This window comes from Notechis scutatus, chromosome 12 (assembly GCF_049901735.1).
Source record: "Notechis scutatus isolate UNSWTSFEM ecotype Mainland chromosome 12, rNotScu1.2, whole genome shotgun sequence".
Classification (NCBI taxonomy): Eukaryota; Metazoa; Chordata; class Lepidosauria; order Squamata; family Elapidae; genus Notechis; species Notechis scutatus.
This window is the reverse complement of record NC_142020.1, coordinates 3,033,309-3,061,142: the sequence shown is the minus strand read 5'-3', so window position 1 is coordinate 3,061,142 and position 27,834 is coordinate 3,033,309. Positions and strand designations below refer to the sequence as shown.

General features: G+C 49.3%; 2 protein-coding genes across 3 annotated transcripts; one reads left to right on the top strand and one right to left on the bottom strand.

Annotated features, from left to right (window-relative positions):
• The first annotated feature begins 918 nt into the window (after nt 1-918).
• Nucleotides 919-19,276, top strand: BRICD5 (BRICHOS domain containing 5). Its single transcript, XM_087973131.1, has 6 exons — nt 919-1,123; nt 2,624-2,755; nt 10,861-11,013; nt 12,913-13,020; nt 17,327-17,480; nt 18,861-19,276. Exons 1-6 carry the CDS (start codon nt 956-958, stop codon nt 18,953-18,955), a joined length of 810 nt encoding a protein of 269 aa, XP_087829257.1. The 5' UTR covers nt 919-955; the 3' UTR covers nt 18,956-19,276.
• On the bottom strand, nt 19,115-27,355 carry MLST8 (MTOR associated protein MLST8). Of its 2 annotated transcripts, none has more exons than XM_087973129.1 (9): nt 27,244-27,355; nt 26,900-27,038; nt 26,763-26,814; nt 25,508-25,670; nt 22,979-23,054; nt 22,735-22,887; nt 21,915-22,039; nt 21,075-21,238; nt 19,115-20,162 (listed from the first exon to the last, which is right to left on the bottom strand). In XM_087973129.1, exons 1-9 carry the CDS (start codon nt 27,333-27,335, stop codon nt 20,044-20,046), a joined length of 1,083 nt encoding a protein of 360 aa, XP_087829255.1. In that variant the 5' UTR covers nt 27,336-27,355; the 3' UTR covers nt 19,115-20,043. The 2 variants fall into 2 exon arrangements, with proteins under 2 accessions (XP_087829255.1, XP_087829256.1); XM_087973130.1 differs by having other exon boundaries at nt 26,763-26,811.
• Between the last annotated feature and the right edge of the window lie 479 nt (nt 27,356-27,834).

The following is a 27,834-nucleotide window of genomic DNA, read 5'->3' as shown; positions in this document are numbered from 1 at the left end:
CTGGGGAGGGAGGAAGAGGAAGAGTAGGGGAAACCAAAGGAAGCAACTGTATTTCACAACCGACATGTTTTTGTGACATATTGATGGCATTCACGCAACATTCTCAATTTGGTCTATGAATTCACCCAGTTTCTGAGTTTTCAGAAAAAACAAACCGTAAGCTAATCAAAAAGCCATTTGAAACTAATAATCAAATACAGAAAATGGGCTCTATCAAAACAAAGTTGTGGGAGAAAACTGTTTTCTTATCTGATGGCTTCTTGTCCCTGAAGTTCCAAAATTAGAATAGAACAGAACAGAATAGAATAGAATATAGAATAGAGCAGAACAGAACAGAACAGAACAGAACAGTTGGAAGGGACCTTGGAGGTCTTCTAGTCCAACCCCCTGCCTAGGCAAGAAACCCTACACCACTTCAGACAAAAGTTTGTCCAACATCTTCTTAAAAACTTCCCGTGTTGGAGCATCCACAACTTCTGGAGGCAGGTTGTTCCACTGGTTAATTGTTCCAACTGTCAGGAAATTTCTCCTTAGTTCTAATCTAAGTTGCTTCTCTCCTTGGTCAGTTTCCACCTCCTTTCCTTGTGTGTGGAAATAAGCAAGTGAAAATGAGGGGAGCAAAGAGCATCTCTCTAGAGGCAGCGGAAGATGAAACGCTGGAGCTGGTAGGCAAGCAGGGCATTCGCCACCCGCCACCCCCAACCTTTGCTCTCAGGGCCTGGGGGCAGACAGCTGCTCTCCCCCAGCCAGGTTCCTTCCTCCAAGAAAAGGCTGCGGAGCCCTGGAACATCTGCCAGCGTGCAAGGGCCCTGACACAAAGCCCTCGATTGTGCTCCCATGAATGCCTTGGCTGTCTCTCCGGGCAGGGCAGGGCAAGCCTCACTGGGGCCTGGCCAGCATCTCTCTGCAGCCCCCCTTCCCTCCACCCACTAGGTAGTCTGAGTTTCACCTCCACATGCCTCTGCCCAGGCTGGGAATCCGGGGGCACTGCTCACCTGGCTCTCCTGGGCACCTTCTTGAGTTTCTAACGGGGAGCTTTGGAATCGCAAAGCCTCGACTCACTTCAAGGAAAGGGAGATCTGGGATGGAGGAGCAGGCCGTGGCCCACACCACTCTCCATGCAGTAAGTAGCCTTCCCTCCCCACCAGGTTTGCCCAGGGAGGGCCGCAGCCCGGACTCCCTGCTTGCGAGGAAGGGGTCGAGTCTTGTGCCCCCAAATGGCTTAGAGCCGCTGGATGCCCTGGGCTCCCTCCATGTTGCCCTGGCGAAGAGAAAAGATGCTGCTTAAGTGAAGCCCCTCCATCACTCCTGGGTCCAGCGCTACTCCACAGGTTGAAAACTCAGCAGCCTGCTTTCGAATCTCCTTTCCCCACATAGAGAACCACCTTGGAGGCACCTGCTAGCTACCATGTCCCATAAGGAATTAATCTCCTCAGGGTTCCCACAACCAGATGTCTTAGTCTGGCTGGCCCTTCACCTCTGGAAGGACCCATTTGGAGAGGCTGAAGGTAGAGCTTTGTGTTGTAGGTGCCATTAGATGAGAGCTCTAGTCTGAGAGCAAGTCCCACATTAATCCTTTCTCGGAAAAGATGCTCAGGTAATTACGTTTCTTCTTTGCTGTAAGTTTGTACATTCTTTGTGTGTGTGTTTGTGTACATGTATATTGAGATAGAGATATATAAATGGAGAGAGAGAGAGATGAGATACGTAGATGAATAGAATAGAATAAGAATAGAGTAGAGTAGAGTAGAGTAGAGTAGAGTAGAGTAGAGTAGGATAGGATAGGATAGGATAGGATAGGATAGGATAGGATAGGATAGGATAGGAGTAGAACAGAATAGAGTAGGATAGGATAGGATAGGAGTAGAACAGAACAGAACAGAACAGAACAGAACAGAATAGAATAGAATAGAATAGATTTATTCTTTATTGGCCAAGTGTAATTGGACACACAAGCAATTTGTTTTGGTGCATATACTCTCAGTGTTCATGAGAAAAAAAATACATAAAATAATAGAGAGATGATAAAAGATAGATAGATGATAGATAGATAGATAGATAGATAGATAGATAGATAGATAGATAGATAGATAGATACCATACATAGATACCATAGATAGATGATGATGATAGATGATGAAAGAAAGAAAGGGAGGGAGGGAGGGAGGGAAGGATGGATGGATGGATAGGCAGGCAGGCAGGCAGGCAGACACAGGCAGGCAGGCAGGCAGGCAGTTGTATAGATATAGATTAGATAGATTAGATATAGATAATCAATTTGATAACCAAAATAAGTCAGTCGGATGCCACATTTTCTAGGGCTACAAGAAGACTGTACAATTTACAGATTACTTATATGCTGTGGCCAAGACAAATTTCTCTAACTCTTGGAAATATCTATAGCTTTTGAAAACTTACACCTCAAGCAATGGCACTAAATATTAGTTTACATTATCTTACATAATTCTGATTAACATCCCTGGAGGAGTTTGCTCCATTCCAGTGCTATGCATTTCACACAGTTCAAAAATAACTGGGTGATAGCTTCACTGTTCAATCAGTGAAACCAACAATGGAATCCAGGCACTTTTTTGAGGACTAATTTTCCCTTTCTTCCATTTAGGAAAAGCCCCCTCCAGTGGAATCCCACAACCCCTCCAGGATATTTGGGGCCACCCTCTCCATTCTGTTGACCTGTGGAATTATCTGCATCATGGTGGCAGCAACTGTCAGCTTCACCCAGGTTTCGCCCAAGGTAAGACATGGCCTTCTGCCAGGCGCTGTTAGCCCCAATGCTCAATTCTTTTGCAAGGGGTAGCCGAAAAATATTCTCTCCATCTGTCTGAGCCAGATAAGGCTGCAGCCTTGCAAAAACCATGCTGAAGACACTCTCAGTTTGAAAGATGAAGCCATCATCCCTTTGAAGCATGGAAAATGGATAGCATGCTGGGAGGAGGAGGAGGAGGGGGTGAGGAGGAGGAGGAAGAGGAGCCCTTTTTAAAAAAAAGATTTCTTTTATCCCATCTTTATATTTTTTTGTAAATAACTCCAAGGCAGTGAAAATGCTTAATATGTCTTCCCTATTGACAACCCTATGAGGTGGGATTGGGCTGATAGTGAGTGACTGGCCCAAAGCTATATCCATGTCTAAGGCAGGATTAGAACTCGCCACCTCCTGGCTTCTAGGCCAGCACCTTCACTACTACACCAAACTGGCTCTTTCTTCCTGTTATCTTCCACAGATTGTTCAATTTGTATAAAAAAAATTTTTTCTACCAAAGTGTATTGATAATACTAGAGGCATATCAACCTTCGTAGAAGAATATAGAAGACAATAGAATCCTAGAGTTGAAGGGGCCTTTTGAGGCTGTCAAGTCCAACCTTTTGGTCAGGGCTGGAATCCAAATTCTTTCGTCCCAGACAAAGGGCAGCCCGATCCTCCTTGTAATCGGCTGCCCTGTCAAACTGCTCTTAATCATATAATACCACTGAAATCTATGAGATTTAATCTCTTATTTTATTGAAATGTATGAGGTTTAATCTTAAAAATGGGGCAGGGGGAGGGAAAATGGCATGGATCTGTGTGCAAGATAAGAAAGGCAACAACCTCCATGCACACAGAAGTCTGTATTTCATGGGTCTGCAGTTCATTAAAGCAACTGCATCTTTTTCCAGGATCAGCTGCTTGATCCCAAGACAAACTACCACTGCTTTAAAGATTTGCGCGCAATCTGTCTGCAATTTTTCAGTCCCGTGCCAGAAGAACTTATTAGCATCTAGTTTGAAAGGCTGAACAGTCCTACCAAAACGGAATAAACCCCCATGAAATGCTCAAAAACTAATTATTATTCTTCGTTGTCAAACCACAGAGAAGTATTATTTTGAAGTCCTAAACTGGGAATAGGAATAGGAATAGGAATAGGAATAGGAATAGGAATAGGAATAGGAATAGAATGGAATGGAATGGAATGGAATGGAATGGAATAGAATTAAGAATGGAATGAAATGAAATGGAGTGGAATGGAATAAGAATAGAATAGAATAGAATAGAATAGAATAGAATAGAATAGAATAGAATAGAATAGATATAGAATAATAGAATGGAATGGAATGGAATGGAATGGAATGGAATAGAATTAAGAATGGAATGAAATGAAATGGAGTGGAATGGAATAAGAATAGAATAGAATAGAATAGAATAGAATAGAATAGAATAGAATAGAATAGAATAGAATAGAATAGAATAGAATAGAATAGAATAGGAATAGAATAGAATAGAATAGAATAGAATAGAATAGAATAGGAGGAGAGGAGAGGAGAGGAGAGCTGGAAGGGACCCTGGAGGTCTTCTAGTTCAACCCCCTGCTCAAGCAGGAGAACCTATACCCATGATGGCAAACCAGAGCCAGGGTGGCACGCAGAGCCCTCTCTGTGGGCACACAAGCCATCGCCCCAGCTCAGCTCACCGCACATCTCCCACCAGCCAGCTGGTTTTCAGGTCTCTGCCACATTCCATGTGCTGGGGCTGTGGGCACATGCACAGGGTGGGGCACATGCATAGGGGTAGGGTGCATGCACGGGGATGCACATGCATGCACAGGGACAGAGCGTATGCAGAGGATGCGTGCGCATGTGCGCGCTTTGGGCACTCGGGTGCCGAAAGGGTTAGCCATCACTGACCGATACCATTTCAGACAAGTGTCTCTAGTTCATGGCTGTCATCTCTGGCCCAACTCCCAGTGGGGGTCAAAGGGCAGATCTGGCCTTTATCTCATGTAGTGACGTGGTCTGGAACTGGGCAATGCTGCCATCGGTGCCCGATCACAGGCAGAACACTTCTGTTGGCCTTGAGTTTCCTTGGCTGCATCCTCCTGCAGGGATTTGGGCAGGGGTGGGATTCTACAGGTTCGCACCTATTCGCTAGAACCGGTTGTTAACATTCTAAGCAGTTCGGAGAACCGGTTGTTAGAAGAAATTACTGGCCTAATCCTGTAAGGAAGGCAGGAAGGAAACATTCTGGTGTTGCTTACAGAAACTGCCTCTCTGTTAACCCTTATTACATTCTTGCCAGGACTAGACTTCCTTTCTCTGGAACTTCTCTGGAGGTTTTTTTTTCCTCCTTTGCTGGTACTTTGCTTGTGTGAAGGAACCATTCAAAGTTACAATGGCACTGAAAAAAGTGACTTATGACCATTTTTCACACTTACGACTGTTGCAGCATCCCCACAGTCATGAGAGGCCAGGCGAGGAGATGCGTGCCTCGATGTGAGTGATATTGAGTTGGCCACGCCCAGCCAATAATATGACCACCAAGCCATGTCCCCCCGTTACATGACCACCAAGCCACGCCCACCACCTAAGCCACGCCCACAGAACCGGTTGTTAAAAATTTGAATGCCATCCCTGGGTTTGGAACACATTTGTATAGTTCTCTCTCCTCTCCTCCCCCAGGCACCAGATGGACCCTACTGGGTTTTAAGGAACTTTGGTTGTTTCTGGTGCCTTTTGATCCAAGTCCTTGGTCACCACTTGAATGAGAACCGGAATCGCACCTTCCAGAAGAACTGGTTGCATCTGTAGAAGAGATGCCAGGAGCACACCTGCAGTGAAGCAAATTCTACCCCATTCGATCCTGGCAAGAGCCTTTCTTAAGGATTATCTTGCAGTAACAAAGATGGCGGGTGGGGGTGGTAGAAATAGCTATTTTTTTTCTGCCTACATCACATCTGAAGAGAGCTGGTCAATAATCTGCTTAATTAGATGTGGTATTCAGCCGGTTCTGACCAGTTCTGGATAAATTTTGAGCAGTTCGGAAAACCGGCCAATCCCACCTCTGAGTGGCCCCACTAACCCCATCTATTCTCTGCCTCCCATCAAGTCCCAGCTGATTGGCTGGGTCTCCTTTGGTTGCCCTGCACAGGAGAACGGAGCTGGAAAGCAGGTTAGTGGGGTGGGGAGGGAAGGGGGATTTTATAGTATCCTTCCCCTGCCATGCCCACCAAGCCCACCCACAGAACCACTAGTAAAAAAAAAATTGATTCCCACCGGTGTGCTTAATATGACTTAGTTCCTTCTGGATAAGGAAGGAAAAATATTTGCAGAGTATCATTCATCCCAAATCGGTCAGTTAAAAAAGAAAGACTCTCGAATCCATTGTTAATGAAAGTACACTTTACTAAAGCCAAGTGGTTACAGAAGAAGCAAAACCAGGTCTGGGATTTTCACGCCCAAAGCATCTGGTTAACGTTTCCCTTGTTCCCAACTTTCCCCCTGGTTATCTTTAAGCGTCCAATTAAACTGTTTGGGTAAAAGTCCCTGGCTTTCTAGTCTGGTTCTGCATTCCATTATGTGACCTTGGAACAGCTGGCGGCTCTCAGAGAACAGCACAATGTGTAGTTTCGATTCCTCTCATGCTAGTCCGTCCCCCCCCTTATCCCAACCCTTCAGTCCCTCCCTCACCATGACAGTCCTGGCATAGAGCCTCTGCAAGGACTATTCCTGGCATCTGGATTGAGTTACTCAGATTTACTTGAAGTTGGATTTTAACTGTGCAGATCCTAGGGAGATACCTGAGGTGGGATCTAGCATCATTTTCTGGGAGGACTTTGAGCCATTTGGTCCTGGTGAAGAAAGCAGGATCCTTGGAGCTTGTGAGTTCAGTCATCTGTGTCTTAAATTGAGATGATCTATCCAGTAATGTAAAGTAAAGCAGAAAGTGAAGGTGTCATGGATTTATCTGCATCCTCTCCATTAGTTACAATTCAGACAACTGTATCAGAGCAGCCTCAAAGTGAAATCTCACAATGTCCCATGCCTCAGAAGAACATGGTGGACTGGAGGCTAAAACATACGATGAACGGTTGCAGGAATTGGGCATGGCTAGACTAGGGAAGAGAAGGACCAGGGGAGATATTAGCAGTGTTCCAATATTTGAGGGGCAGCCACAGAGGGGAAGAGGTCAAGCTGTTTTCTAAAGCACTCAAAGGCCAGACAAGGAACAATGGCTGGAAACTGAACAAGGAGAGATTCAACCTGGAAATAAGGAGAAACTTTCTGACAGTGAGAACTATCAACCCATGGAACAGAAGTTGCCTTCAGAAATTGTGGGAGCTTCATCATTGGAAGCTTTCAAGAAGAGATTGGACTGCCATTTGTCAGAAATGGTGTAGGGTCTTCTTTTGGGTGGGGAGGGATGACCTACAAGGTTCCTTCCAAGTCTATATTAATCTGTATGGAAGCTAGTCCAATGAAACCCAATGACAATTTCAGTGAGAAGCAGAACCCACCTTTTTCTACCCATCAAGAAAGAGCATATGATGATGTAACAATGTCTCGTTCAATCTTTGACTGTCCTGGTTGTTCAGGGCTTCTTGATTGTGACATGAGGTTGGCTATATGTTGGTTAACCCTTCCTTCAAGGAGAGGGGATGGTCTCACCTGCTCTGAACAAGGTGAGTCAAGGAGCCATTGCTGGACACTCCAGAACTGGACAATTTTTTATCTGGTCTCTATTTTTCTTCCTCCTTGGGAGAGTTGTTACAAGAGTGATTGGCTTTAGTTCTAGAGGACCCTGGAAGAAACCGATTATCTGCATCCTTCCTGGTCAAGTTCAGCATTGTTTACAACACAGAGATGGTTGCACTCAATGAAATTTAATGGGACATCGATGGAGGGAACACCTCTACATTGCCCCTCCCCCCTTGATTTAACAACGGGATTTGATGGAATTGATTATGGTCTCCTTAGTGTTCTTAACAGATTGACTGAGTTGGAAGGGACCTTGTTGGTCATCTAGTCCAACCCTGCCTCCAGGCAGAAGACACCATATCATTTCTGACAGATGGCAGTCTCTTCTTGAAAGTCTCCAGGGATGAAGCTCCCACAACTTCTGAAGGCAACTTCTGTTCCATGGGTTGATTGTTCTCACTGTCAGAAAGTGTCTCCTTATTTCCAGGTTGCATCTCTCCTTGTTCAGTTTCCATCCATTGTTCCTTGTCTGGCCTCCAGATGCCTTGGAAAACAGCTCCTCTCTGTGGCAGTCCCTCAAATATTGGGAGACTGCCATCATGTCTCCCCTGGTCCACTGGACTAGCCAGGCCCAGTTCCTGCAACCATTCTTCATGTTTTATCCTCCAGTCTCTTCATCATCCTGCTTGCTCTTCTCTGCACCTTTTCTAGAGTCTCAACATCTTTTTTTATAGTGTAATGACCAAAATTGGATGCAGTATTCCTTCTGGATCATCTTAGGGGATTGGGACCAGGAGTTGGAAGCTCAAGTTATGGTTCTACCAATGAACCCAACAAGGACTATGACTCCATTATGGCATACTTAACTAAACTTGAAGTACTTAAAACACCAGAAGGCCTTTAATCAAGTACTCTGGTATTCGAAGTAGTCTGCTCCCCCTTCGACTGTCCTTGAAAGCCAATATTGGAAGATTCCTCACCCAGAAAGTCAAGGCCCAACAACTGAGGATATGCTTCTAATACAAGCCATTCGTACTAGTCTCATCTCACCATTATTGCATAAATAATTAGGCACATAGGACAATTCTACACACACACTTTCACATAGCAACCCTGCTATGACATATAATGTTGCCAGGTTGTATAATGTTACCATTTGTTGGATGATGACCCATGCCATAAATTAGACTTAATGAGCATCTAGTTTGCCACACTAGAGTGCTCTGTAATTTGATATGGTCTTCCACATATTAACCTTTATGTTCCCCTACACCCATCTAATACTCCTACTCCTTGTTTTTTAGACTCATTTTTTAAATATACACTTTCTGTTTTAATATATTTTCTACCTTTTCCTAGAATACTTTTTTAAAATAAAATTATGATGCTGTTTAATTGACTGGTCTATGACCATAATAAAGATCTCATTTTACCGACCTCGGAAGGATGGAAGGCTGAGTCAGCCTTGAGCCTGAGTCAACCTTAAGCTCTTTTAGCTTTGTGGTGGCCTAGGGGTAGAGGTCTCACCTCACAATCCGGAAGCCGTGAGTTCAATCCTAGGTAGCGGCAGATATTTCTTTCTCTGGGCACAGCAAAGAGTCTGTTGTCTATTTGTGTCTCATCAGTAAGATGAAGGAGGTTTATTTGGGTCATCTTGGCAGTTGCAATTGTTCTTAAACCCTTTGGATTATTGTTTACTGCCCAGAGTTCACTGCAGAGGGTTAGATGGCCATATTCATTAAGTGTAATTGGCATTAAAAACAAATGGCAGAGGGAGGCAGCCTGCTTCGAGGAATCCGTATTTGAAGAATTTCCAAAATCAGTTTCCAAAATACTTTATAGATCAAGCACTTCCATCAGCAATGGAGGATTGAAATTGTTGGAAGTACTGATCAGCTATAAGGACAATATAAAGCCAGGATAATTAAGAAATCACCTCAGAATTATCAATTACTGGGTATATTTCCATTAGACACTGCTTCCTTTCAAAAAGGAAATAGAACAATTTTCTATATCTTAATTCTTGCAATTACATTTAATATGAGTGCTTGGTGTAGTAGTGTGATGACCCCGGGCGTGGCACAAAGGCAAGACAGCCAGACAATAAGTAGAGGTCCCTTTATTAGCTCCAACTTTGCCCCCAATGTTCTGGTTACCTTCCGGTCTGGAGAAAAACTCTCCCAGGATCCTGCAACAGCCTTTGGCTGCAGATATTCCAGTCCATAACTGTGTAAACATAAAACTTTAAACTATAAATCCAACAAAGCAAGATAAGGTAATAAATCCAGCAGGGCAAGTTAAGGAGTTCCAAAAGTGAAGTAACACGGCAGTAAATCCAACCAGTTGGGAGGATGCCAGGAACTAAGATAACAGTAGCCAACATGAGCAATGTTTGTTCTTGACAAACACCCCTCTCAAACTGCCTCTCCTTTAAACTCCCTTCCCAGATGTGCCTTGTGAAGGGAATCAGGGCCCTTTCCTCCCTCGTAAGCCACGCAACCCACGTTGCTCTCTTCTCCGTTCCTCCCTGTGTGCCCTAGGATGAAGAGGGGGTGGGCCTGGGTCCTCCTCTGAGCCCCTCTCCCTTGTTCTACCTCTTCCCTGCTTGCCCAGCCTGACTTTGCCCTTCCCCAGTTTCCTCCACAGCCAAAGGAGCCACACTCCCACTCCCTGTCAGCTGTCCAGCTTCCTCCTCGGATTCAGACTCTGACAGGGACATGACATTTCCTGAGTTCCAACCTGTTGTGGAAGAGAAAACCCAGTAATGAATTTTTTAAGAAACAATGGCCATTTAAGGAAGGCGGGGACGGCTATGCTAGAGTAGTCTTCAACAACATCATGGCCATCGCTGTTGGGCTCTTTGGATGGTCCCTGGAGTGCAATTGTTCATCTTCCTCCTCGGATTCAGACTCCAACGGGGGCATGACAAGTAGTTAGTGTGCCAGTGAGTTTGAATCCCACCTTAGACATGAAGCCAGCTGGGTGGTCTTGGGCCAGTCCCTCAGCCTCCCTGTAAGGTACCCCCAAAATTACATTAATGTCAACTAAGAATCAAGCACAACCAACTGACCCAGCTGGCTTCTATCTCCAAGACTCAGGGTCATCTTGGCCCAAGTTCAGATACTTCTGGAGCAAGCGACAGCAAACCAGTCCCATCTGCCTCTTTGACGTAAAACAGGAGTGAGCAATTATGGTCCTTTTACAATCTATGGAACTTGGACTCCCAGAATTCCTGAGGCAGCGTGGAGTTGAAGTCCACAGGTGGTAAAGGGGTCATAGTTGCCCACCCCTGCCATAAAAAGGACCCGGGAAGGGGCAGGGATGGGAAACCTACAAGAAGTGGGTCTGATGTAACTTGCCAAAGTCCTCACACTGTGTGTTGTGTCATTATAGCCTCTTTCGCAGGTAATGCGATTAAACTTCCAGAATCATCCGGGATCCTCGATGAACCAGTCAGTGGTGGTCAGCAAGGCCAAGAAAACCATCACCTACTACCTCACGTCTTCCGGAAATCAAACCACCGCCATCTTGTTTGACTGCAAGAATGTGAGCACACAGACCCTTCGGGCTGCCTTTCCCAGTTCAAGGGGAGAAAGTGGATCTACCTGTGATGGTGTCTTAGTTCACAAGGATGCGGGGTGGGTGGGGGGAAGAGGCACGTTCTGTGAACAGCCGAGTCTTCAGCCATTTTGAGGAATGGGCTAGTCTAGTGGAGAGAGGGACCAGGGGAGACAGGAGAGCAGCCTTCCAATATTTGAGGGGCTGCCAGAGAGGAGGAGGGGGTCAGGCTATTCTCCAAGGCACCTGAAGGCCAGACAAGGAATAATGGATGGAAACTGATCAAGGAGAGATTCAACCTGGAAATAAGGAGAAATTTTCTGACAGAACAATCAAGCGATGGATCAGAAGTTGCCTTAAAAAGTTGTGGGAGCTTCATCCCTGGAGGCTTTCAAGAAAAGATTGGACTGCCATTTGTCAGAAATGGTGTAGGGTCTCCTGCTTGGGTGGGTGGGGTGGACTACTAGATGACCTCTGAAGTTCCTTCCAACTCTGTTAATCTGTATTGCCAAGACAATGAGATGTGAAGGGAGATGCCCCATTCCGGCAGCACGTGGCTGGGATTCTATGTTGGCAGCCAGCTCTAGGCTAGCAGGGATCAGTCGCTTGCCCCTGGATGGCTCTGGGCTGCTGCTAGCCCCTTCCCCAGAAGGGGAACTCCTTGGACCTCCCACTCCAGGACAGGAGCAGGTATTGGGTGTTCTAGAGTCAAGACTCTTGTCTGACAGGCACACTCTGATTCTCCCACACCCCAGAACCTGGGAGAATTCCGAAAGCCTCTTCCTGCTCCCCACATCTGCACATTCATTTGAATGAGATCTCCAATGGTTTGAGTTGACTTGGCAATACAAATACAGATTAACAGAGTTGGAAGAGACCTTGGAGGTCATCTAGTCCTACTCCCCACCCAAGCAGATCCTACACCATTTCTGACAGATGGCAGTCCAGTCTCTTCTTGAAAGCCTCCAGTGATGAAGCTCCCACAACTTCCGAAGGCAACTTCTGTTCCGCTTGATTGTTCTGTCAGAAAAATTTCTCATTTCCAGGTTGAATTTCTCCTTGATCAGTTTCCATCCATTGTTCCCTGTCTGGCCTTTGGGTGCCTTGGAAAATAGCTTGACCCCCCTCCTCCTCTCTGGGGCAGCCCCTCAAATATTGGAAGACTGCTATCATGTCTCCCCTGGTCCTTCTCTTTACTAGACTAGTCAGGCCCAGTTCCTGCAACCGTCCATTGTATGTTTGAGCCTCCAGTCCCCTAATCATCCTGGTTGCTCTTCTCTGCACTCTTTCTAGAGTCTCAACATCTTTTTTATAGTGTGGTGACCAAAACTGGATGCAATACTCTAGGTGTGATCTTACTAAGGCTTTTATAGAGTAGTATTAGTACCTCCCTTGACTGTATCCCTCTGTTAATGCAATTTAGGATTGCATTGGCTTTTTTGGCTGCCTGGAAGGTCATTTACTGATATAGAAAATTGATATCGCCGCCTGAGTCTCCGCGACTCCAGGTGGCTTATAGAAATAAGCCATTCTTGTTCTGGCTGTTTCTTTGCTGGAGCAAAGTGAACCTCAGCAGGCCTGGCTGGCTCTTTGGCATGTGGGAAGGGGGTCTCCCAAGCTTGGGTTGAGGTCTGGTGTAACCCAATGACCTTTAATGCAGTGTTCCCCAACCTTTCCAGTTTTGTGGACCAGTGGCAGTAGCAATGGGGGGGGGGTAGGGAGAGGGACTGGTTCTGCACCATTGGTGAGCAAGCGTATGCATCTGCACAGATTGATTTCCGCAAGTGGCAGTTGCACCCATGCTGCCCACACATTGCAGTCCGGTTCCAAACAGGTTGTGGACTTCTACTTTAATGGACCTCATGCTTTCCCTGGTTCTCTGCGCAGAGTTACGTCTGCTATAAGCTGGCGGGGCACAGCAATTGTTACCTGAAGAAGATGAATGCCTGGGATCAGGATGCTGCCCAGGCTTCCTTCAACCTATCAAAGCACAAGGTGAGTAGCCCGCAACAGCCTGGACTAAGAAGAATCTAGCCAATTCATCTGTCTGTCTGTCCATCCATCCCTCCATCCATTCACTCTCCTTCTCTCTCTCTCTCAGCGTGAGGCCTGCTCTTTGGGGCAAGGCACCCTGTCTTGCCAGGGCATCTCTGGGTGCAAGGGAAGGCTAGTCTCCCAATCTCCAGCAGGCATCTCTGGGGCACTAAATAAGAGAAGACTGGCATAGCCGAAGGGCATAAGGCAACCAGTTTCCTTCTGCAAACGTTAATTCGTCACTCCATTAATCAGTTCCGACTTGCCTCAGTTGCTGAACCCTCTCCAGGTTGTGTGCAAAAAAACCACAAAACATTAAAAAAGGTATAATGGTGGAGAGATTTCTGATTAGCTGTCAGAGCAAGATGGCTCTCTGCGCACAGGAACAGTTTTATCTCAGAATGTCAGAAGTGTGTTCTTAGGACCAATGCACAAACCTCATGGTTGCATCAGGGCTTATTTTGCAAGCTACTGCAAGAAACCCAACCAGCTGGTGGTTTCCGTTTCCCCATTCACTTGTGAGGCACTTTTAACTCTCTCCAGGGCTTGCTGTCACTTGTTCTAAAGCAAGGGTGTCCAACCTTGTTAACTTTTAAGACATTAAGCAGCATGGCTGGCTGGGGAATTCTGGGAGTTGAAGTCCACGAGCCTTAAAAGTTGCTAAGGTTGGACACCCCTGGTCTAGAGGAAACTTTTCAAGAAGTGCTTGAAATCCCCAAAGAAGTCATTGAATCAGCTGTCTCCTGAATTAGGCTGGCCCTGGTTGGCCAGCATCTCAGACCAGCCCTGAACCTCAGGCAGCCTTGGCTGAAGGACCCAAGGGTGAAGCCCAAAACTTAACACCACTTGACCCTCATTGTGAAATTGTGCACCTCTGCCTACGACCCTCCCTTGCAATTTTACTCGCCAACTGTGGAAGAGAGAGAGAGACCATGTTTTTTGCAAGGACTCCAAACTATCCAAATATCGGAAGCGCAATTTCTCGCTGCCTTCCAAAACTGAAGGAAACGAGGGAGTTCTTGGCCTGCCAATGGGTTTAAAAACCCCCTTTTGAAAACATCTTTGCAACCCCAACTATGGTGTTACGGGAAACCCCTTTAATATGGTTGGTTGGCTGCCCCTCAGCCCACTACCCATCGCTCATTCCTCAACTGAGATGCGACGATCAGTTGTTTCCCCTGAATTGGCATCCTTCGGTCTCAAGAGAGACGCGATGGTATCGTGCTACGAAACCGCTAACTGCCACTTCCCGTGTTGTTTCAATGCTGTATGCCAGTGGTCCCCAACCTTTTTTATGCCGCAGCCCGGTACCGGCATCAGCTGGGCGCCGCCATCTTGTTTTGATGAAAAAGTGCTTCCAGTGAGCTTTCTACCCGGAAAAGCTCACGGAGCACTTTTTCATCAAAACAAGATGGCGGCGCCAGCAAACCAGCGACCCGGTAGGATTTGTTCCACGGACCAGTACCGGTCCGCGGACCGTGGTTGGGGACCCCTGCTGTATGCAAAGCTGGAGTGTCCTCTCCAGAGCACGAGGCCTGGGCGTGTTCTGACCCAGGCTTCGTCAAACTTAATAAAACACAGATTTTAAAAGTAAAACCTATTTTAATGTGATACTGGGAATTACTTGCATTCCCAGCCAAAACTCATTATACACAGTTCCAGATAAGAGCATGCTTATTTAGTGCTGCCGAGTGCTGCCAAGAAACAGAAGTCCAATTAAGGCTTAACATAAACCAACCCCACAACCTAGAAAAAAACGATCAGAGTACAGAGCTTCACGAAGGACTCGGAGGTTACTGAACTGCTTTGCTTCCTGCAAAGCTCTTCGTCATTGAGGGCTGACTTCTATCCCTTATGGGAGGGGCAATCACCTCCCAGCCTTACTCCCAAGTTGCCCCTTTTGCCTCAGCTGCTCTCGCCTTCTAGCAGCTCTGCGCACATGCACACTGGGAACAGGCTCCCCTTGTTCCTCTGCCAGACTCCAAAAGCTCCGAAGGCAGCACCCCACTCCCAGGTGGTCCTGGCCCCATCCCTGCATTGGACGCAGGACCCTCATCCGAGCCTCTCCAGACTCCCTGACTGGTTCCCTTTCGTCCTCGCTGTCTGATACCTTTGCCGTCCACACTGGCTGCCGGCGAACCAACAGGGTGATTTAATACGGAGGATAAACTGTTACCCAAGCAGCAGATTCCTCCCTCTCCACCTCACTGAAATAGTCTAATGGAGAAACAGCAAAGCCCGATACAATTAGTTCCAGCTGCGTTGCAGCAGTTGCAGTCCAGAATGGGACTGTACACAGTCACGAACTGCTTCCAGGACTCTGGTTCCGGATTTTGCCTCAAGGTTGACTCCTGGAGCCTTTTCCAATCATAGATATAGCCACAAGGCCGTGGAGGTTTGAAATCGGAGCTTCCCTTCTCCTGGAAGACGGTAGAACCATCCCCCCTAATAGAAAAGCAATAGGTAACGTTCTGGTGGGTGGGGGGGTTTGGCAACTCCTGGCTGGCTTAGGGCGATGCCCGTCAGGTGAGCGAAAACAAAGCAGCATTGTCCAAAATGCTGCCGCCGCCACCACTGCAGAACTCGGAGCGAGGGAGCGTAAGGCGTGGAGGGCAGAGGTCTGGTTTCGGGGGAGACAGAAGGCCCTCTTTGCCGCAAATGCAAAGAGGGAAGACGGGTGGGCTCAGGTTTCTGCTCTGCCCACTCAGGAGCTGGCATTCCTCGCCCAGACGCCTCCCGAGGCAGAGAGGGAAGGAGGGGAGAAAAAGCAGTACACCTGCTCACATATTCTCCACCCCACCCCGATACCCAATACAGGGTGGCCTTAGGGCGGGGTGTCAAACTCAATTTCACTGAGGGCTGCCGCATCAGGGCTGTGGTTGACCTCGGGGGGTGGGGGCAGGCATGGCCAACTGGGTGGGCATGGCCAGCTTGACACACCACTCCCCAAACTGCTGGCAGGTTTCGACCGGGCCGAAGGTGACGTAGGACAGCCCCTTATGTTTTTCAGGCTTTGAGTGTCAACTCAAAAAACATTTTCCTGTGCCTGTTTTAGTAGTTGCCATAAAAAAGAGGAAGGAAATCTGAAGAGCGGTGCAGCAATTTGGAAGTGAAAGTACATTCCAACTCTTTATCTTTATCTTTAAAAGATTGTAACTAAACTACTGGAGCTTTTGCCCGCAAATATATTTAATTGGAGAACGTGAAGGATGACACCCAGCCTTTGAACGCGCTCAGCTGAAGAGTCCGGTTTGCTGGGCGCCGCTATCTTGTTTTGATGAGAAAGTGCTTCCGGTGAGCTTTTCCGGTTGGAAAGCGGCGTTTGGGTCCTGAAGGAATCCTCGTGCCTTAGTTTCATCGAAGGGGGGGGGCGGCTTCGAACAAAACTAAGGTGCGAGGATTCTTTCAGCACCCAAGGCAAGGCGAGCCAAGCGACCGTCCCGAAGCCCATTGACAAAGGTACAAAGGAGGCGTTGAAGTTGGCGGGGAGAAGTGGGGGACGGCTGGCTGGCCGGTCGCTCGGCTTGCCTTGCCATACGTGCTGATGCCGGTACCGGGCCGCGGATCATTTTGTGATGCTGGTACCGGGCCGTGGCACAAAAAAGGTTGGGGGCCACTGGTTTATGAGACACCCGGGTGGGGGGGCGAAACAGGGTCACAGGGGACTGTGAATTATGTAGGCCAGAGTTGGCTTCATATAGGGCAGTGCCAGTGTGTCGCCTCTAATGAATCCTTTGAAGTTAGTTGGAATTTGGCTTGAGAATCATGATTTAATTAGGGCAATTGTGGGAATCCTGACATTGAGTTTGACAGCCCTGCCTCAGGGCCTCTCCTAAAGTGGCAGACCCAGCCAAGAGGTCTCCAAAGTTAGCAACTTTAAGACTGGTGGACTTCCAACTCCCAAAATTCGCCAGCCAGCCTTCCTGGCTGATGAATTCTGGAAGTTGAACTCCATCAGTCTTAAAGTTGCCAAGGATGGAGATTCCTAGATTAGAGGAACAAGCAACCTCTTAGTCCCTTGAGGCTGCAGCGCTCCCTGGGCTACTCTGGCCTTTAAACCCTTCTGTCTGGGGGGAAGCAGCGTGGAAACGATGCCAGGCAGGCTTCTTGAGGGATGGAAGGGGCTCGATTTCCCCAGGGCCTCTCCCAGGAAGCCCTTCCCACGATGCAGCAGCCTGGAGGATTCTGAGGGATGCAAAGGTTGAGTGGGCAGCCTGGTCCCGGAGCCAGGCTGAGCTGCTCTCACCATCCTTCCTTTCTCTGCCAGGAGGATCCACCAATGCTTCCCAGCCACGGTTCCCAAGTCTACCGGGAATTCCTGGGGGTTGTGCCAGGGAGCCTGGTGCCACCAGCGGAGGCAGGAGAGGCTGTCCGGGCTCTGTGCAAACAGGTGCCCATCCGCTGGGTTAAGAAGAAAGACGGTAAGTCGATGGGCGCGGCCGTGCCAAGTCCCCCAGTGGGGTCTCTGCTCCTTCTGAGTTGCAAGTGAAGCTGAACCGTAATTCCCCCGGTGCCAATCAGCCGTGCCAATGCTGGTGTTTGTTGGGAGCTGCTGGCAGCAGAGTCTCCATTCCTGACTGAAGGCACATAGCAAAGAGCAGCGAGGGTGGGCATCTGGCCTCCCATCATTGGCACAGGCGGTTGGGGCAGGGACGTACATGTTGGAGCACAGCTAAGTTGACTTAATTTGCCTGAGGTAAACCACACTTGGCCTAGTGGTTAAGGCACCAGGCTATGGTAGAAACTGGAGTTCAAGTCCTGCCCTAAGGCACAAAGCCAGCTGGGTAATCTTGGGCCAGTCCCTCCCTCCCTCCCAGCCTTGGGAAGGAGGAAATGGCAAGGTACTTCTTGAAAACCTTGCCAAGAAAACCACAGGGACTTGAGCAGGCAGATGCCAGGAGTCAACAATGACCCAAAAGCGTGCACACACACACGCACACAAACCACCTTATACTTCGAAAATGTTGCAGGTGTCAGTGAGCAGAAGAAAGGAATCGAATCGAATTGAATCCAGGACCGCTGAAATGCTCTGCACTCTGCACATCCTCCTGAAACCCATGTAGTCAACATTAGTGGGCTGAAGGGGATTCTTCCTCCCAGGGAGGATGAAATGTTGGCCACAGCAGCTTCAAATGGGAGAGCGTCAGAGCGCTATACTGGCAGAACCTGAGGCCTAGAGCCCAGTCTCCAATCCCCGGCTGCGGCCTGGTCCTGGGCTGCAACCCATTCAGAACTGGGCTGTGCCAGCGGCAGGTGAGCGCGTGTAGGCAGCTCCATTTGTGCCAGCGGTGGGTGCACACACTCGCCTACCCCTCCGGGCCAGTCTACAAAGCCAGAAAGGTTTGGGACCCCTGCCCTCCAACCTTGGCCACTTGTGGACTTCAACTCCCAGAATTCCTCAACCAGTGAATGCTGGCTGAGGAATTCTGGGAGTTGAAGTCCACAAGTCTTAAAGTGGCCAAGGTTGGAGATCTAGAGCAGGGTGTCCAACCTTGGCAACTTTAAGACTTGTGGACTTCAACTCCCAGAGTTCCTCAGCCAGCAAAGCTGGCTGAGGAACTCTGGGAGTTGAAGTCCACAAGTCTTAAAGTTGCCAAGGTTGGACACCCCTGATCTAGAGGGTCTTAAAATCAAAACACAGTGGGGTTTTTTTCCCCTCCAGATCCCGAAGATGAGCAGCCACCAATGCAGCCTGTCCCTGCCAACATTCTACCATTTATAGCTTACCCAAAGGACTCTGTTGCCCCCTCACACCAACCCCGCCCCTCACACCTTTCTACACTCTTTTGTGCTCCTCACAGATCCTCCAAAGCAGCGGCTCATCTACCTGTGCATTGACATCTGCTTCCCAAACAACATCTGTGTCTCCATCTGCTTCTACTACCTTCCCGAGTGAAGGTCCGAAGAGTCCCGACTTTAGCTCGAACCGAATCAGAACCTGAGGTCACCCACGTCCCCTCGTGCTCGACCCGAATCCTCCAGCCTCCCAAGAGAGCCTCCCGCCTTCTCATCCAGGACTCTGGACCAGCCAGAAGGAAAAAAACCAACTCCACTACGTGGTCATCTTGTGCTCTCCACTATATATACATTTATACACAAGTTTGTCGCTTTCAACCTGTAACGTGTAAATAAGTGTTTCTGATCGAAGTACATTTATGGTGAAGGTCAGATCCATACGAGCATTATGTTAAAGAAAGCCTTCTTCAAAAAACAAAAACCATCATGTATGAGACTCTGATTTGGGATGTCAGCATGTTGGGTTAGAGCAGGGGTCCCCAAACTTGACAGCTTTTAAGACTTGGGGACTTCAACTCCCAGAATTCCTCCTCCTCCAGTCATGTTAGCTCAGGAATTCCGGGAGTTGAAGTCCCCAAGTCTTAAACTTGCCAAGTCTGAAGACTCTTGGATTAGAGAGAGGAGGCTGCCCTCGGCTGTCGAGGCTTCCCTGAAGGTTTGGTTCAACCTCTTCTTTTTTTAAGCCAGATGACCCAGCAGGGTGGCCTGCAGAAGGGAGGGACGGAGTGAAACCTGAACCCCTCCTGCAAAGGGGTTCAGTGGCAACCTTTCTCCCTTTGCCAGCCTGCAGAGCCCATCATTATTCTGGCGCCAGTGCCAGCTCCCAAAGGAAGCCTGGGGCCGGGTGGGAGGAGAGGGGCAGAAAAGGGGGCCTCAGGAAGGAGACCCAGCTCACCCCAGACCCAGGAGGCTCTTCCTACAGGCAGCCAAGACAAGGATCCCCGTCATTGCCCCGGGAAAGGGCAGCCTCCCTGCTTCTCTGCCAGCTCCATGCTAGCTTTAAGGGGGTGCTACAAACGAGGAGCACCAGGGAAGCCGGCCACACCTGCCAATGAAGCCAAAGGGCAGAGAGGTCAGCCTCGGTCGAGTTAGTCTGGACTCCGCTCCCTCGGCAGAAAGAAGCAGTGGCCGATGGGGCCTAACAGGAGAGAGACCGGCTGGCGAAGAGGTGCCATCCCAGCTCGCTCCTCAGCCCAAGACGCTGTCGTTGAAAGCCAGGCAGACGACCGCCTTCTGATGCCCGCTGTATTCTCTCTTGATCTCCCCCGTCTCCACACACCAGAGCCTGGCCAAGTTGTCTGACGAGGCTGCAGGGCGGGGGGGAAACAGAGAGTTCAGGGGAGCAGCACCAAACCCCGGAAAGGAGGGACAGGTAGCTAAAGGCTGGCTCTCCAAATTAGACAACTTTTAAGACTTGTGGACTTCGACTCCCAGAATTCGGCCAGTCGGTTCAACTACCGGTTTGGTGAATCAGATATAAATTTAACATCCGGTTCATGCGAACCGGTCCGAACCAGCTGAATCCCACCCCGAGAGACCAGTTCATGGCTTTTGCCTCTACCACAGGAGCAAAATACGGGGCTGGCCAGTGAACTGGTCCTTCTTTCCCTTTTGAAAAATATGGGATGATATAGGCAGTCCTCGACTTACAACCATTCGTTTTGTGACCATTTGAAGTTGTCCGACAGCCCTGGAAAAGGTGACCTGTGACCATTTCCCACACTTACGACTGTTGCGGCATCCCCATGGTCGCATGATCGAAATTCCCACACTTGGCAAACTGGCTCATAGTTATGACGGTCACGGTGTCCCAGAATCACGTGGTCTCCATCTGAGACCTTCAGACAAGCCAAGTCAACGGGGAAGGCAGATTCACTTAACAACCGTGTTACTAACCGGACAACTGCAGTGTTACTAATCGGACAACTTCACTCAACGGCCATGGCAAGGAAAGTAATAAAACGGGACAAAAGTCACTGTTAAAACCGCTGTCTCACTAAGCAACAAATTCTGGGCTCAATTGTGGCCGTAAGCCGAGGACTACCTATACCGCTCTTAGGGAGAACAGGTGTGTTCAAGAGGCTATTGAAGTGGCATCTATTATTATTTTAGGCAAAAGGAGAAAGGAAGAGGATGTGTCGGCTCTTCCCTGCTCCAGGATGGCCTCTTCGAGAGCAGCTTCCTTGGCCAGGTGAGCCTGTGGGCTCCACTCCTCTCACCTGTGACAATGTACTGGGAATCCCCCGAAAAGGCACAGTCCCACATCCAGCCACGGGAGGTCTCTCCGGGGTTGTTGCTCTTGATGCTCAGCTCCGTCATCAGCGAGAAGTTGGAGGTCCTCCATATTTTGCACGTCTGGTCAGCAGAGCAAGTGGCCAAAAGCCTGGAGAAAGGGAGAGAAAGCCAACGAGGTGAAGGCAGGAGCCCCACAGATCCGGCCCATTACTCCAAATTGGAACAGGTTAGCCCCTTCTCTGGCCTTTATTTGAGGAACTGGGGAGTATCTTCCCACCTCTTTGGAAGAAAGACGGTTCAAGATGGGGCTCAAGACTGGACAGACCAAGAACTGGCAAAGAAGATGGAAGGAGCTGCTAGATAAGGCCTGATCTAGCAGCCTCCCCCAAATTCAGCGTAGATCTCTGTCTCCTAATATGGGCAAGGCTTGGGTTTTTTCCTCAAATATCTCCTTTGGAAGGACCTACCTGTCTCCCCGTGTCCCTGACCTCCTCTATCTGCCAGCTGGTTCACCACTTGAGGCTGGACTGGGCAGGGCAGGAAAGAGGGACTCCCTGCTCCCCAACCAGCTATGACTGATTTGGCTTTCAGAGCCGCTTTTACAGCAGTGTAGTCTGAAGTGCAGCAGGACTTGGACAAGAGGGTGCCAGGAGATGCCAGGCCCACTGCAAGAGGGAAATGCCACCCAGTCACGACCGTAGCTCAGTCCACATGTGGCAGGCCAACACTATTCCCCTTGCCCAAAGCCAGTTTGGTCTGCCCAAGAGGGAAGATCCCTGTTTTTCCAGGGCCAAGAAAACCAAGCAACCTCACCAACTACTCACGTGGAGTCTGGGCTGAATTTGCACTGGAGCGCATAGCGGTTGTGTGCAGGGATCTTGGTCTTGGGGATGAGCTGGGTGACCTCGTCTCCAATGCCCCCCGTGAGATTCCACACGTAACAGTTGCCCTGCAAGAGGAGAGATGGCTGTGTTGTGGTTCACTGGCAGCGGAATCGGACAGTGGGGAAGAACGGGGACCAGTCCGGGAGTCTGGAGAGGACTCAGACAAGGGTCTTGCGTCCGATGCAGGGATGGGGCCAGGACCACCTGGGAGTGGGGTGCTGATTCCAGAGCCTCCGGAGTCTGGCAGCAGCGAGGCAGAGGAACAGGGGGAGCCTGTTCCCAGAGCACGTATGTGCAGAGCCGCTAGAAGGCAAGAGCAGCTGAAACAAAAGGGGCAACTCAGGAGTAAGGCTGGGAGGTGATTGCCCCTCCCCTAAGGTATAAAGGAAGTGCAAAGGTAGAGAAACCTTTGCAGGAAGCAAAGTCGTTCACTCTGTTTGGATTAAACCTTTAAGCTCTGTGTGGACTTTGTACTTCGGTTGGTTTTTTTTATTCATTTGGCACTTTAGTTGTTGACAGCCATTCAAAGGAGAGAAAGGTGGGTGCTTATCTCGAGGGACTGTTTGGGACTTATTACAGGCTGGGAATAAACATAATTCCCAGCGTTGAAATAAAACAAGAGTTGTTTTAACTAAGCGTGTGCTTAATTAGTCTCAGGAAGCCTTGGTCAGCACAGGCTGAAAGCACCTGGCCCGTTGGCTCCGTGCCACATTGGAGACTAACTGAGGAACTCGGTGAGTCCAGGGCAGGCTGTCCTTACCGAACTGTTGACCGCAGCCATGTAGCTGGCATCCGGATCAATATGTACTGCGTTGACCGAGACTTCCGGCTCTGGGATCAGCTGCTCGTTGTGGTCCGTTTTCAAGTCCCAGATGTGGATGGCACCGCTCTGGTCTCCGACAATGAGCTCGGCCTAGGAGGAAACAAAGCAGAGGAGAGTTTGGACCTTCCTGCACCCTCTTCCCCCCATGCAGCATGAGAGCAGGGGGCCCTGCCTCAGATACCTGATTGGGATGCAAGCAGACGCAGTTGATGGGCGCGTTCACCTGGAAAATGCGCTGACACTGAAGATTGCGTGACCTAGGAAGAGACAAACAATGTGACAGGGGTGAGCCAAGGGACTGGTGGGGCTTCTTGCACTCCAGGGACCATCCAAAGAGCCCAACAGCGATGGCCATGATGTTGTCGAAGACTACTCTAGCATAGCCATCCCCGCCTTCCTTAAACGGCTGTTGTTTCTTAAAAAAATCATTACTGGGCCTTCTCTTCCAGAACAGGTTGGGACTCCGGAAATGTCATGCCCCTGTCAGAGTCTGAATCTGAGGAGGAAGCCGGACAGCTGACAGGGAGCGGGAGTGTGGCTCCGTTGGCTGTGGAGGAAACTGGGGGAGGGCAAAGTCCAGCTGGGCAGAGCAGGAGAAAGGTAGAACAAGGGAGAGGGAGTTCAGAGGAAGTCCCAGGCCCACCCCCTCTTCATCCTACGACACGCAGGGAGGAACGGAGAAGGGAGAAACGTGGGTTGCATGGCTTATGGGGGAGGAAAGAGCCCTGATTCCCTTCATTAGCCACACCTGGGATGAAAGTTTATAAGAACTGATGCTGACTGTGGCAGCTGCTGGCAGCAAACGTGACTTTCTCTTGTGTTGTCATTGCTTATCTGTGTTCCTGGCATCTTCCCAACCATGTGAGTTTTGCCGTGCCTTCAAGTCTGAAATTCCTGCTCCTGCCCTGCCAAACTGCCCTGCCAAACCTTAGTTTGGCTTGTTTGGACTTAAAGTTACAGTTTGTGTTGACCATGTTTTGGACTTAATTTTCTGCAGCCAAAGGCTGTTTTGGGAGAGTTTTTCTCCAGCCAGAAGGTAACCTGGATATCGGGGGGCAAAGTTGGAGATAATAAAGGGACTATTATTGCTTATCTGACAGGGTTGCCTTTGTGCCACACCCCAGGTCATCACAGGAAAGACCTTTTCAGCTGCAGATGCTGGATGGCAAATGCCTTTGTCAGAAAAAGTACAGACATCTTTAAGGGGATACCAGAGGGTCTAGTTCAGAGGTGTCCGTCCTTGGTGACTTTAAGACTTGTGGACTTCAACTCCCAATTCACCCCTGCTTTTAGCTGCTTGTGCTTCAGTAGGGTATCTGTCCCTTCCGGGGAAACCTTGAAGCATTCAGGCCCTCAAAATTTCCAAGGCGTATTTTTCAGTCCTACACAAGGAACAGGAGTTTACTCCTTCCTTCTTCATCCCTTCACTTCCTCCCCCTTTTCACATCACGTTGAGAAACTCCCGATTCAGAGCAGCATCTCACCCCACCGGTTTCAAAGTTGCCCGGCCTCCCTTCAGACTCTGACTGACGGTGGGATGCACAGGCCACCCTGGCCAGGACACCCAACTCAAACTGAAACTCTTGTCTGTGCTGGCACTCAGGGTGCCTCGTGATGTCTACAGTGCCCTTGGAGGGTTTCAACGGTCCTCTTTAAATGGTGAGAATGACCCAACTTTAACCAGGTAGCAAAATCTTACAAGATCTCTTAAACTGTTAAGACCTCACAGTTTGAGGCATTTGATTTTGTAAATCATCATTTGGTCAGTTTTACTGGCGGGGTGGTTTTTGGTGTTTGGTTTTGTTTTTTTTGTTTTTTTTTTTTTTTTTTTTTTTTGTGTGTGGGGGGTTTTTGGTTGGGGTGGTTTTTTTTTGGGTTTTTGGTTTTTTGGTTTTGGGGTTTGGGGGGGGGGGGTTTTTTTTTTTTTTGAGGGGGGGGGGGGGGGGGGGGGGGGGGTTTGGGGGGGCTGGGGGGGGGCCATTAGGCACGGGGGGGAGGGGGGGGGGGGGGGGGGGGGGGGGGGGGGGGGGGGCGGGGGGGGGGCCTTTCTTTTTTTGTTGGTCTGGCTGTTGGGGATCTGGTACCGGGCGGCTTAACCCATTTCCTGCCATGTGCAAAGGTGCCCATCATGTGGGCACAATGAGTGTCTGATTCCTCCCCAGTTGCCCCCTTTCTATGCCTGCCTATTCAGGGTCAATCTTGGGCTTCCCCTAAAACAAGGGTCTTCAAACTTTTTAAACAGGGGGCCAATTCACAGTCCCTCAGACTGTTGAGGGGGCCAGACCAGCTGGGTGGGCATGGCTAAGTGGTCCTGTGACTGGGTGGGCGTGACCAATTTAGCAGTCCATTAAACAATACACACAAATTAAACTTTAATTTGTTATGCTCCTGGTGGTGGAAAGCAGGTTAGTGAAGGGATGTAGCTGCCTTGGGTGGGTGGAGTGAGGGAATTGTGTGTGTGTGTGTGTGTTTTTTTTTCTCTCTCCCTCCCTCCCTCCCTCTCTGGAGGCTGGGGAGGCCAAAAACAGCCCCATTTTTGGCCTCCTCAGCCTCCAGAAGGTGGGTAGGGACTGGCAGGTAGGTGGGGTGATGTGGCCTCATGGTCTTGCATGGGCCAGATTAATGGCTTTGACAGGCCATATCTGGCCCATGGGCCCTAGTTTGAGGACCCCTGCCCTAAAAGGTACAAGGTCAACAATAAAAGCCCCACCGGAGGTCCCAGATGCGAGCCATGCAGTCCTCGCCCCCGGTGTACATCCACCGTCCGTCTTCGTGGAAGCCAACCGAGGTAATGTTCTTGCTCACCCCATCGTAGTTGATCACCGGGTTGGGGTTATTGGAGTTCAAGTCATACATGCGGATGTGCTGGTAACCTGGACAAGAGATACCAACTAGTTCATAGGGAGTCAAAGCAACAAAACAGATTTACACAATGGAGAAATAGCATCAGAGTCCTTCTGAACTCATAAAGGGATTGAAACAACTGCTCTCACCGACCCAGAGCAGGGGTCCCCAACCCGCAACCAGGTACTGGGCCCATTCAGAACTGGAAACCTTGGGGACCACTGGCTCAGAGTACAAGAGGAGTCGAACCACCTACCATAGTCAGAGGACTATGATAAAGGGACAGCATATTTAGTTTTGCATGTATTGACAGCTGCAATTGGAAAAATGAGAACACTCCATCAGATGGATGGATGAATTCAGAAAATACTAGACTGTGCAGACATGGATAGACATTAAAAATAAAGGACAAAGGAGACACAGAATATTACTTAACATGGAATAGATTTTACAAGTGGTTAGAAATAAGAGGTAGAAATTAGATTACTGTTATGCATGAATTAAATATAAAGAGGGTTGATAATTATAAACATGATAATCAACAGAATTATAAAGAGAAATTTAGTTAAAATTATTCTGTTGCACTATTATTATTGTTATATATATATATACACACACACATACACACACACATACACATACATACACACACACACACACACATACACATATATATATATATATATATATATATATATATATATATATATATATATATATATATATATATATATATATATATATATATATATATATATATATATATATATATATATATATATAATGGTATTCAGCTTTGTTCGGGTATTTTCCAACGTCATTATAGTTGTGCTTTTAAAGTTGTAGCAACGTTTCGGCAGAATCTCATCTGCCATCATCAGGCTTCTGTATTGTCTGTCTGTCTGTCTGTCTGTCTGTCTGTCTTTGTTTCTTTTCCTTTTGCTTTTTCGTAAATGATATGCCCTGACAGTACACTGTATTCAAAATGTTTATGCATAAAAATAAAACATATACTGGGGAGAAAAAAAAAGGAGTCGAGCCCCCTTCCCGGGCAGCGCCCCACCCCCCGGGCCCAGACAAGACACGCCGGCCGCTCCTCCCAGCCCCTTTGCCTTTCTTACCTGCCGCGGCCACCATGGTGCGGTCCGGCGTGATCTCCAGGGCGTTGACCTGCTGCGGGGCGGGGTTAAGGAAGCCTGGGGGGAGCCGGACGAGACCCCCGACCCCGACCCCCCCGCACCAGCGCCCCAAAGGATACCGAGTCCTGGTGCTGGACGGTCCGGGTGCAGATGCCGCTGTGCGCCTGCCAGAAGCGCACCGTGTGGTCGTAGCCGGCCGTGGCCAGGATGACCGGGTCGCTGCCCACCGTGCCCTGCGCGGGGTTCATGCTGGCGGCCCTGGGGGGAGGAGGCAGGGGGCGGTGGGCGCTGGCAAGGGGAAAGCCCCCTCCCGCTTAGGAGGAGCCCACCTGGCAGGGACGTTGTGGGCAGAGAGGACGCCCTCAGCTCCCCCCGAGGCGTTGCTCCCCACCCTGCAACCCCCCCGCAGGCAGAGCACCCCCAGCTCCGCCCCCCCCCGTTTCCCTCTTCAGGTTGAGCTTACCTGCAGCGCTTCGGTACCAACCTGGCGCATGCGCGAGCCGGGGTCGCCCAGGCGCGAGCATCCAACTCTCGGGTTGCGGCGCCCCTACGCATGCGCGAGCGGGGCCCCCTCCCCTTCCATGCTCAACTCGAGCGGTGACGGGCGTTTCTGGCCATAGACTCCTGACTTTGCCTCCTCCTCCTCCTCCTCCTCCGAAGAGGAGCGAATTCCGGGTTCCTTTCCGATTATTTTGGTTTCCGTCAGGTTTTTGTTGTTTGTGTTGCCGGGGGTGGGGCGAGAGGCCTTCACGGAGGGCGGGGGTTACAAGGGCTGCTTTGAAGGGCGAGTTTTGTAGCGCCCTAGGATTGACTCGAAGGCGCCTCAGCTCAGGGTGGAGAACCGTCCAAGGGGCGATGTGAGGCAGTCCTCCAATGGAGCCGCAGCAAGGGACGCTTTTCTGACTCCGGGTCAGCACCTCGTGAGAACCCAGCCGGCATTCCTCGACGCCCCGGCTGAACGCGACCCACTTTCTCGTCAGTTTTCACCGGGGAGTTTTCACTTGACCAGCTGACACGGCGGCGCGCAGCCTCCTCTGCCCTGTTCGTAGCTCTA

Bases quoted from the DNA above. Each gene is read 5' to 3' on its own strand.
- BRICD5 (XM_087973131.1), top strand. From the start codon at position 956: ATGCCTCTGCCCAGGCTGGGAATCCGGGGGCACTGCTCACCTGGCTCT. The intron at 2,756-10,860 runs GTAAGACATGGC...GTGTCATTATAG, and splicing joins TCACCCAGGTTTCGCCCAAG to CCTCTTTCGCAGGTAATGCG. The intron at 17,481-18,860 runs GTAAGTCGATGG...TGCTCCTCACAG, and splicing joins CTGGGTTAAGAAGAAAGACG to ATCCTCCAAAGCAGCGGCTC.
- MLST8 (XM_087973129.1), bottom strand. From the start codon at position 27,335: ATGCGTAGGGGCGCCGCAACCCGAGAGTTGGATGCTCGCGCCTGGGCG. The intron at 25,671-26,762 runs GTAAGAAAGGCA...TCTCTTGTCCAG, and splicing joins CACCATGGTGGCCGCGGCAG to GTTACCAGCACATCCGCATG. The intron at 23,055-25,507 runs GTGGGGCTTTTA...GTCTCTTCCTAG, and splicing joins GCTCGCATCTGGGACCTCCG to GTCACGCAATCTTCAGTGTC.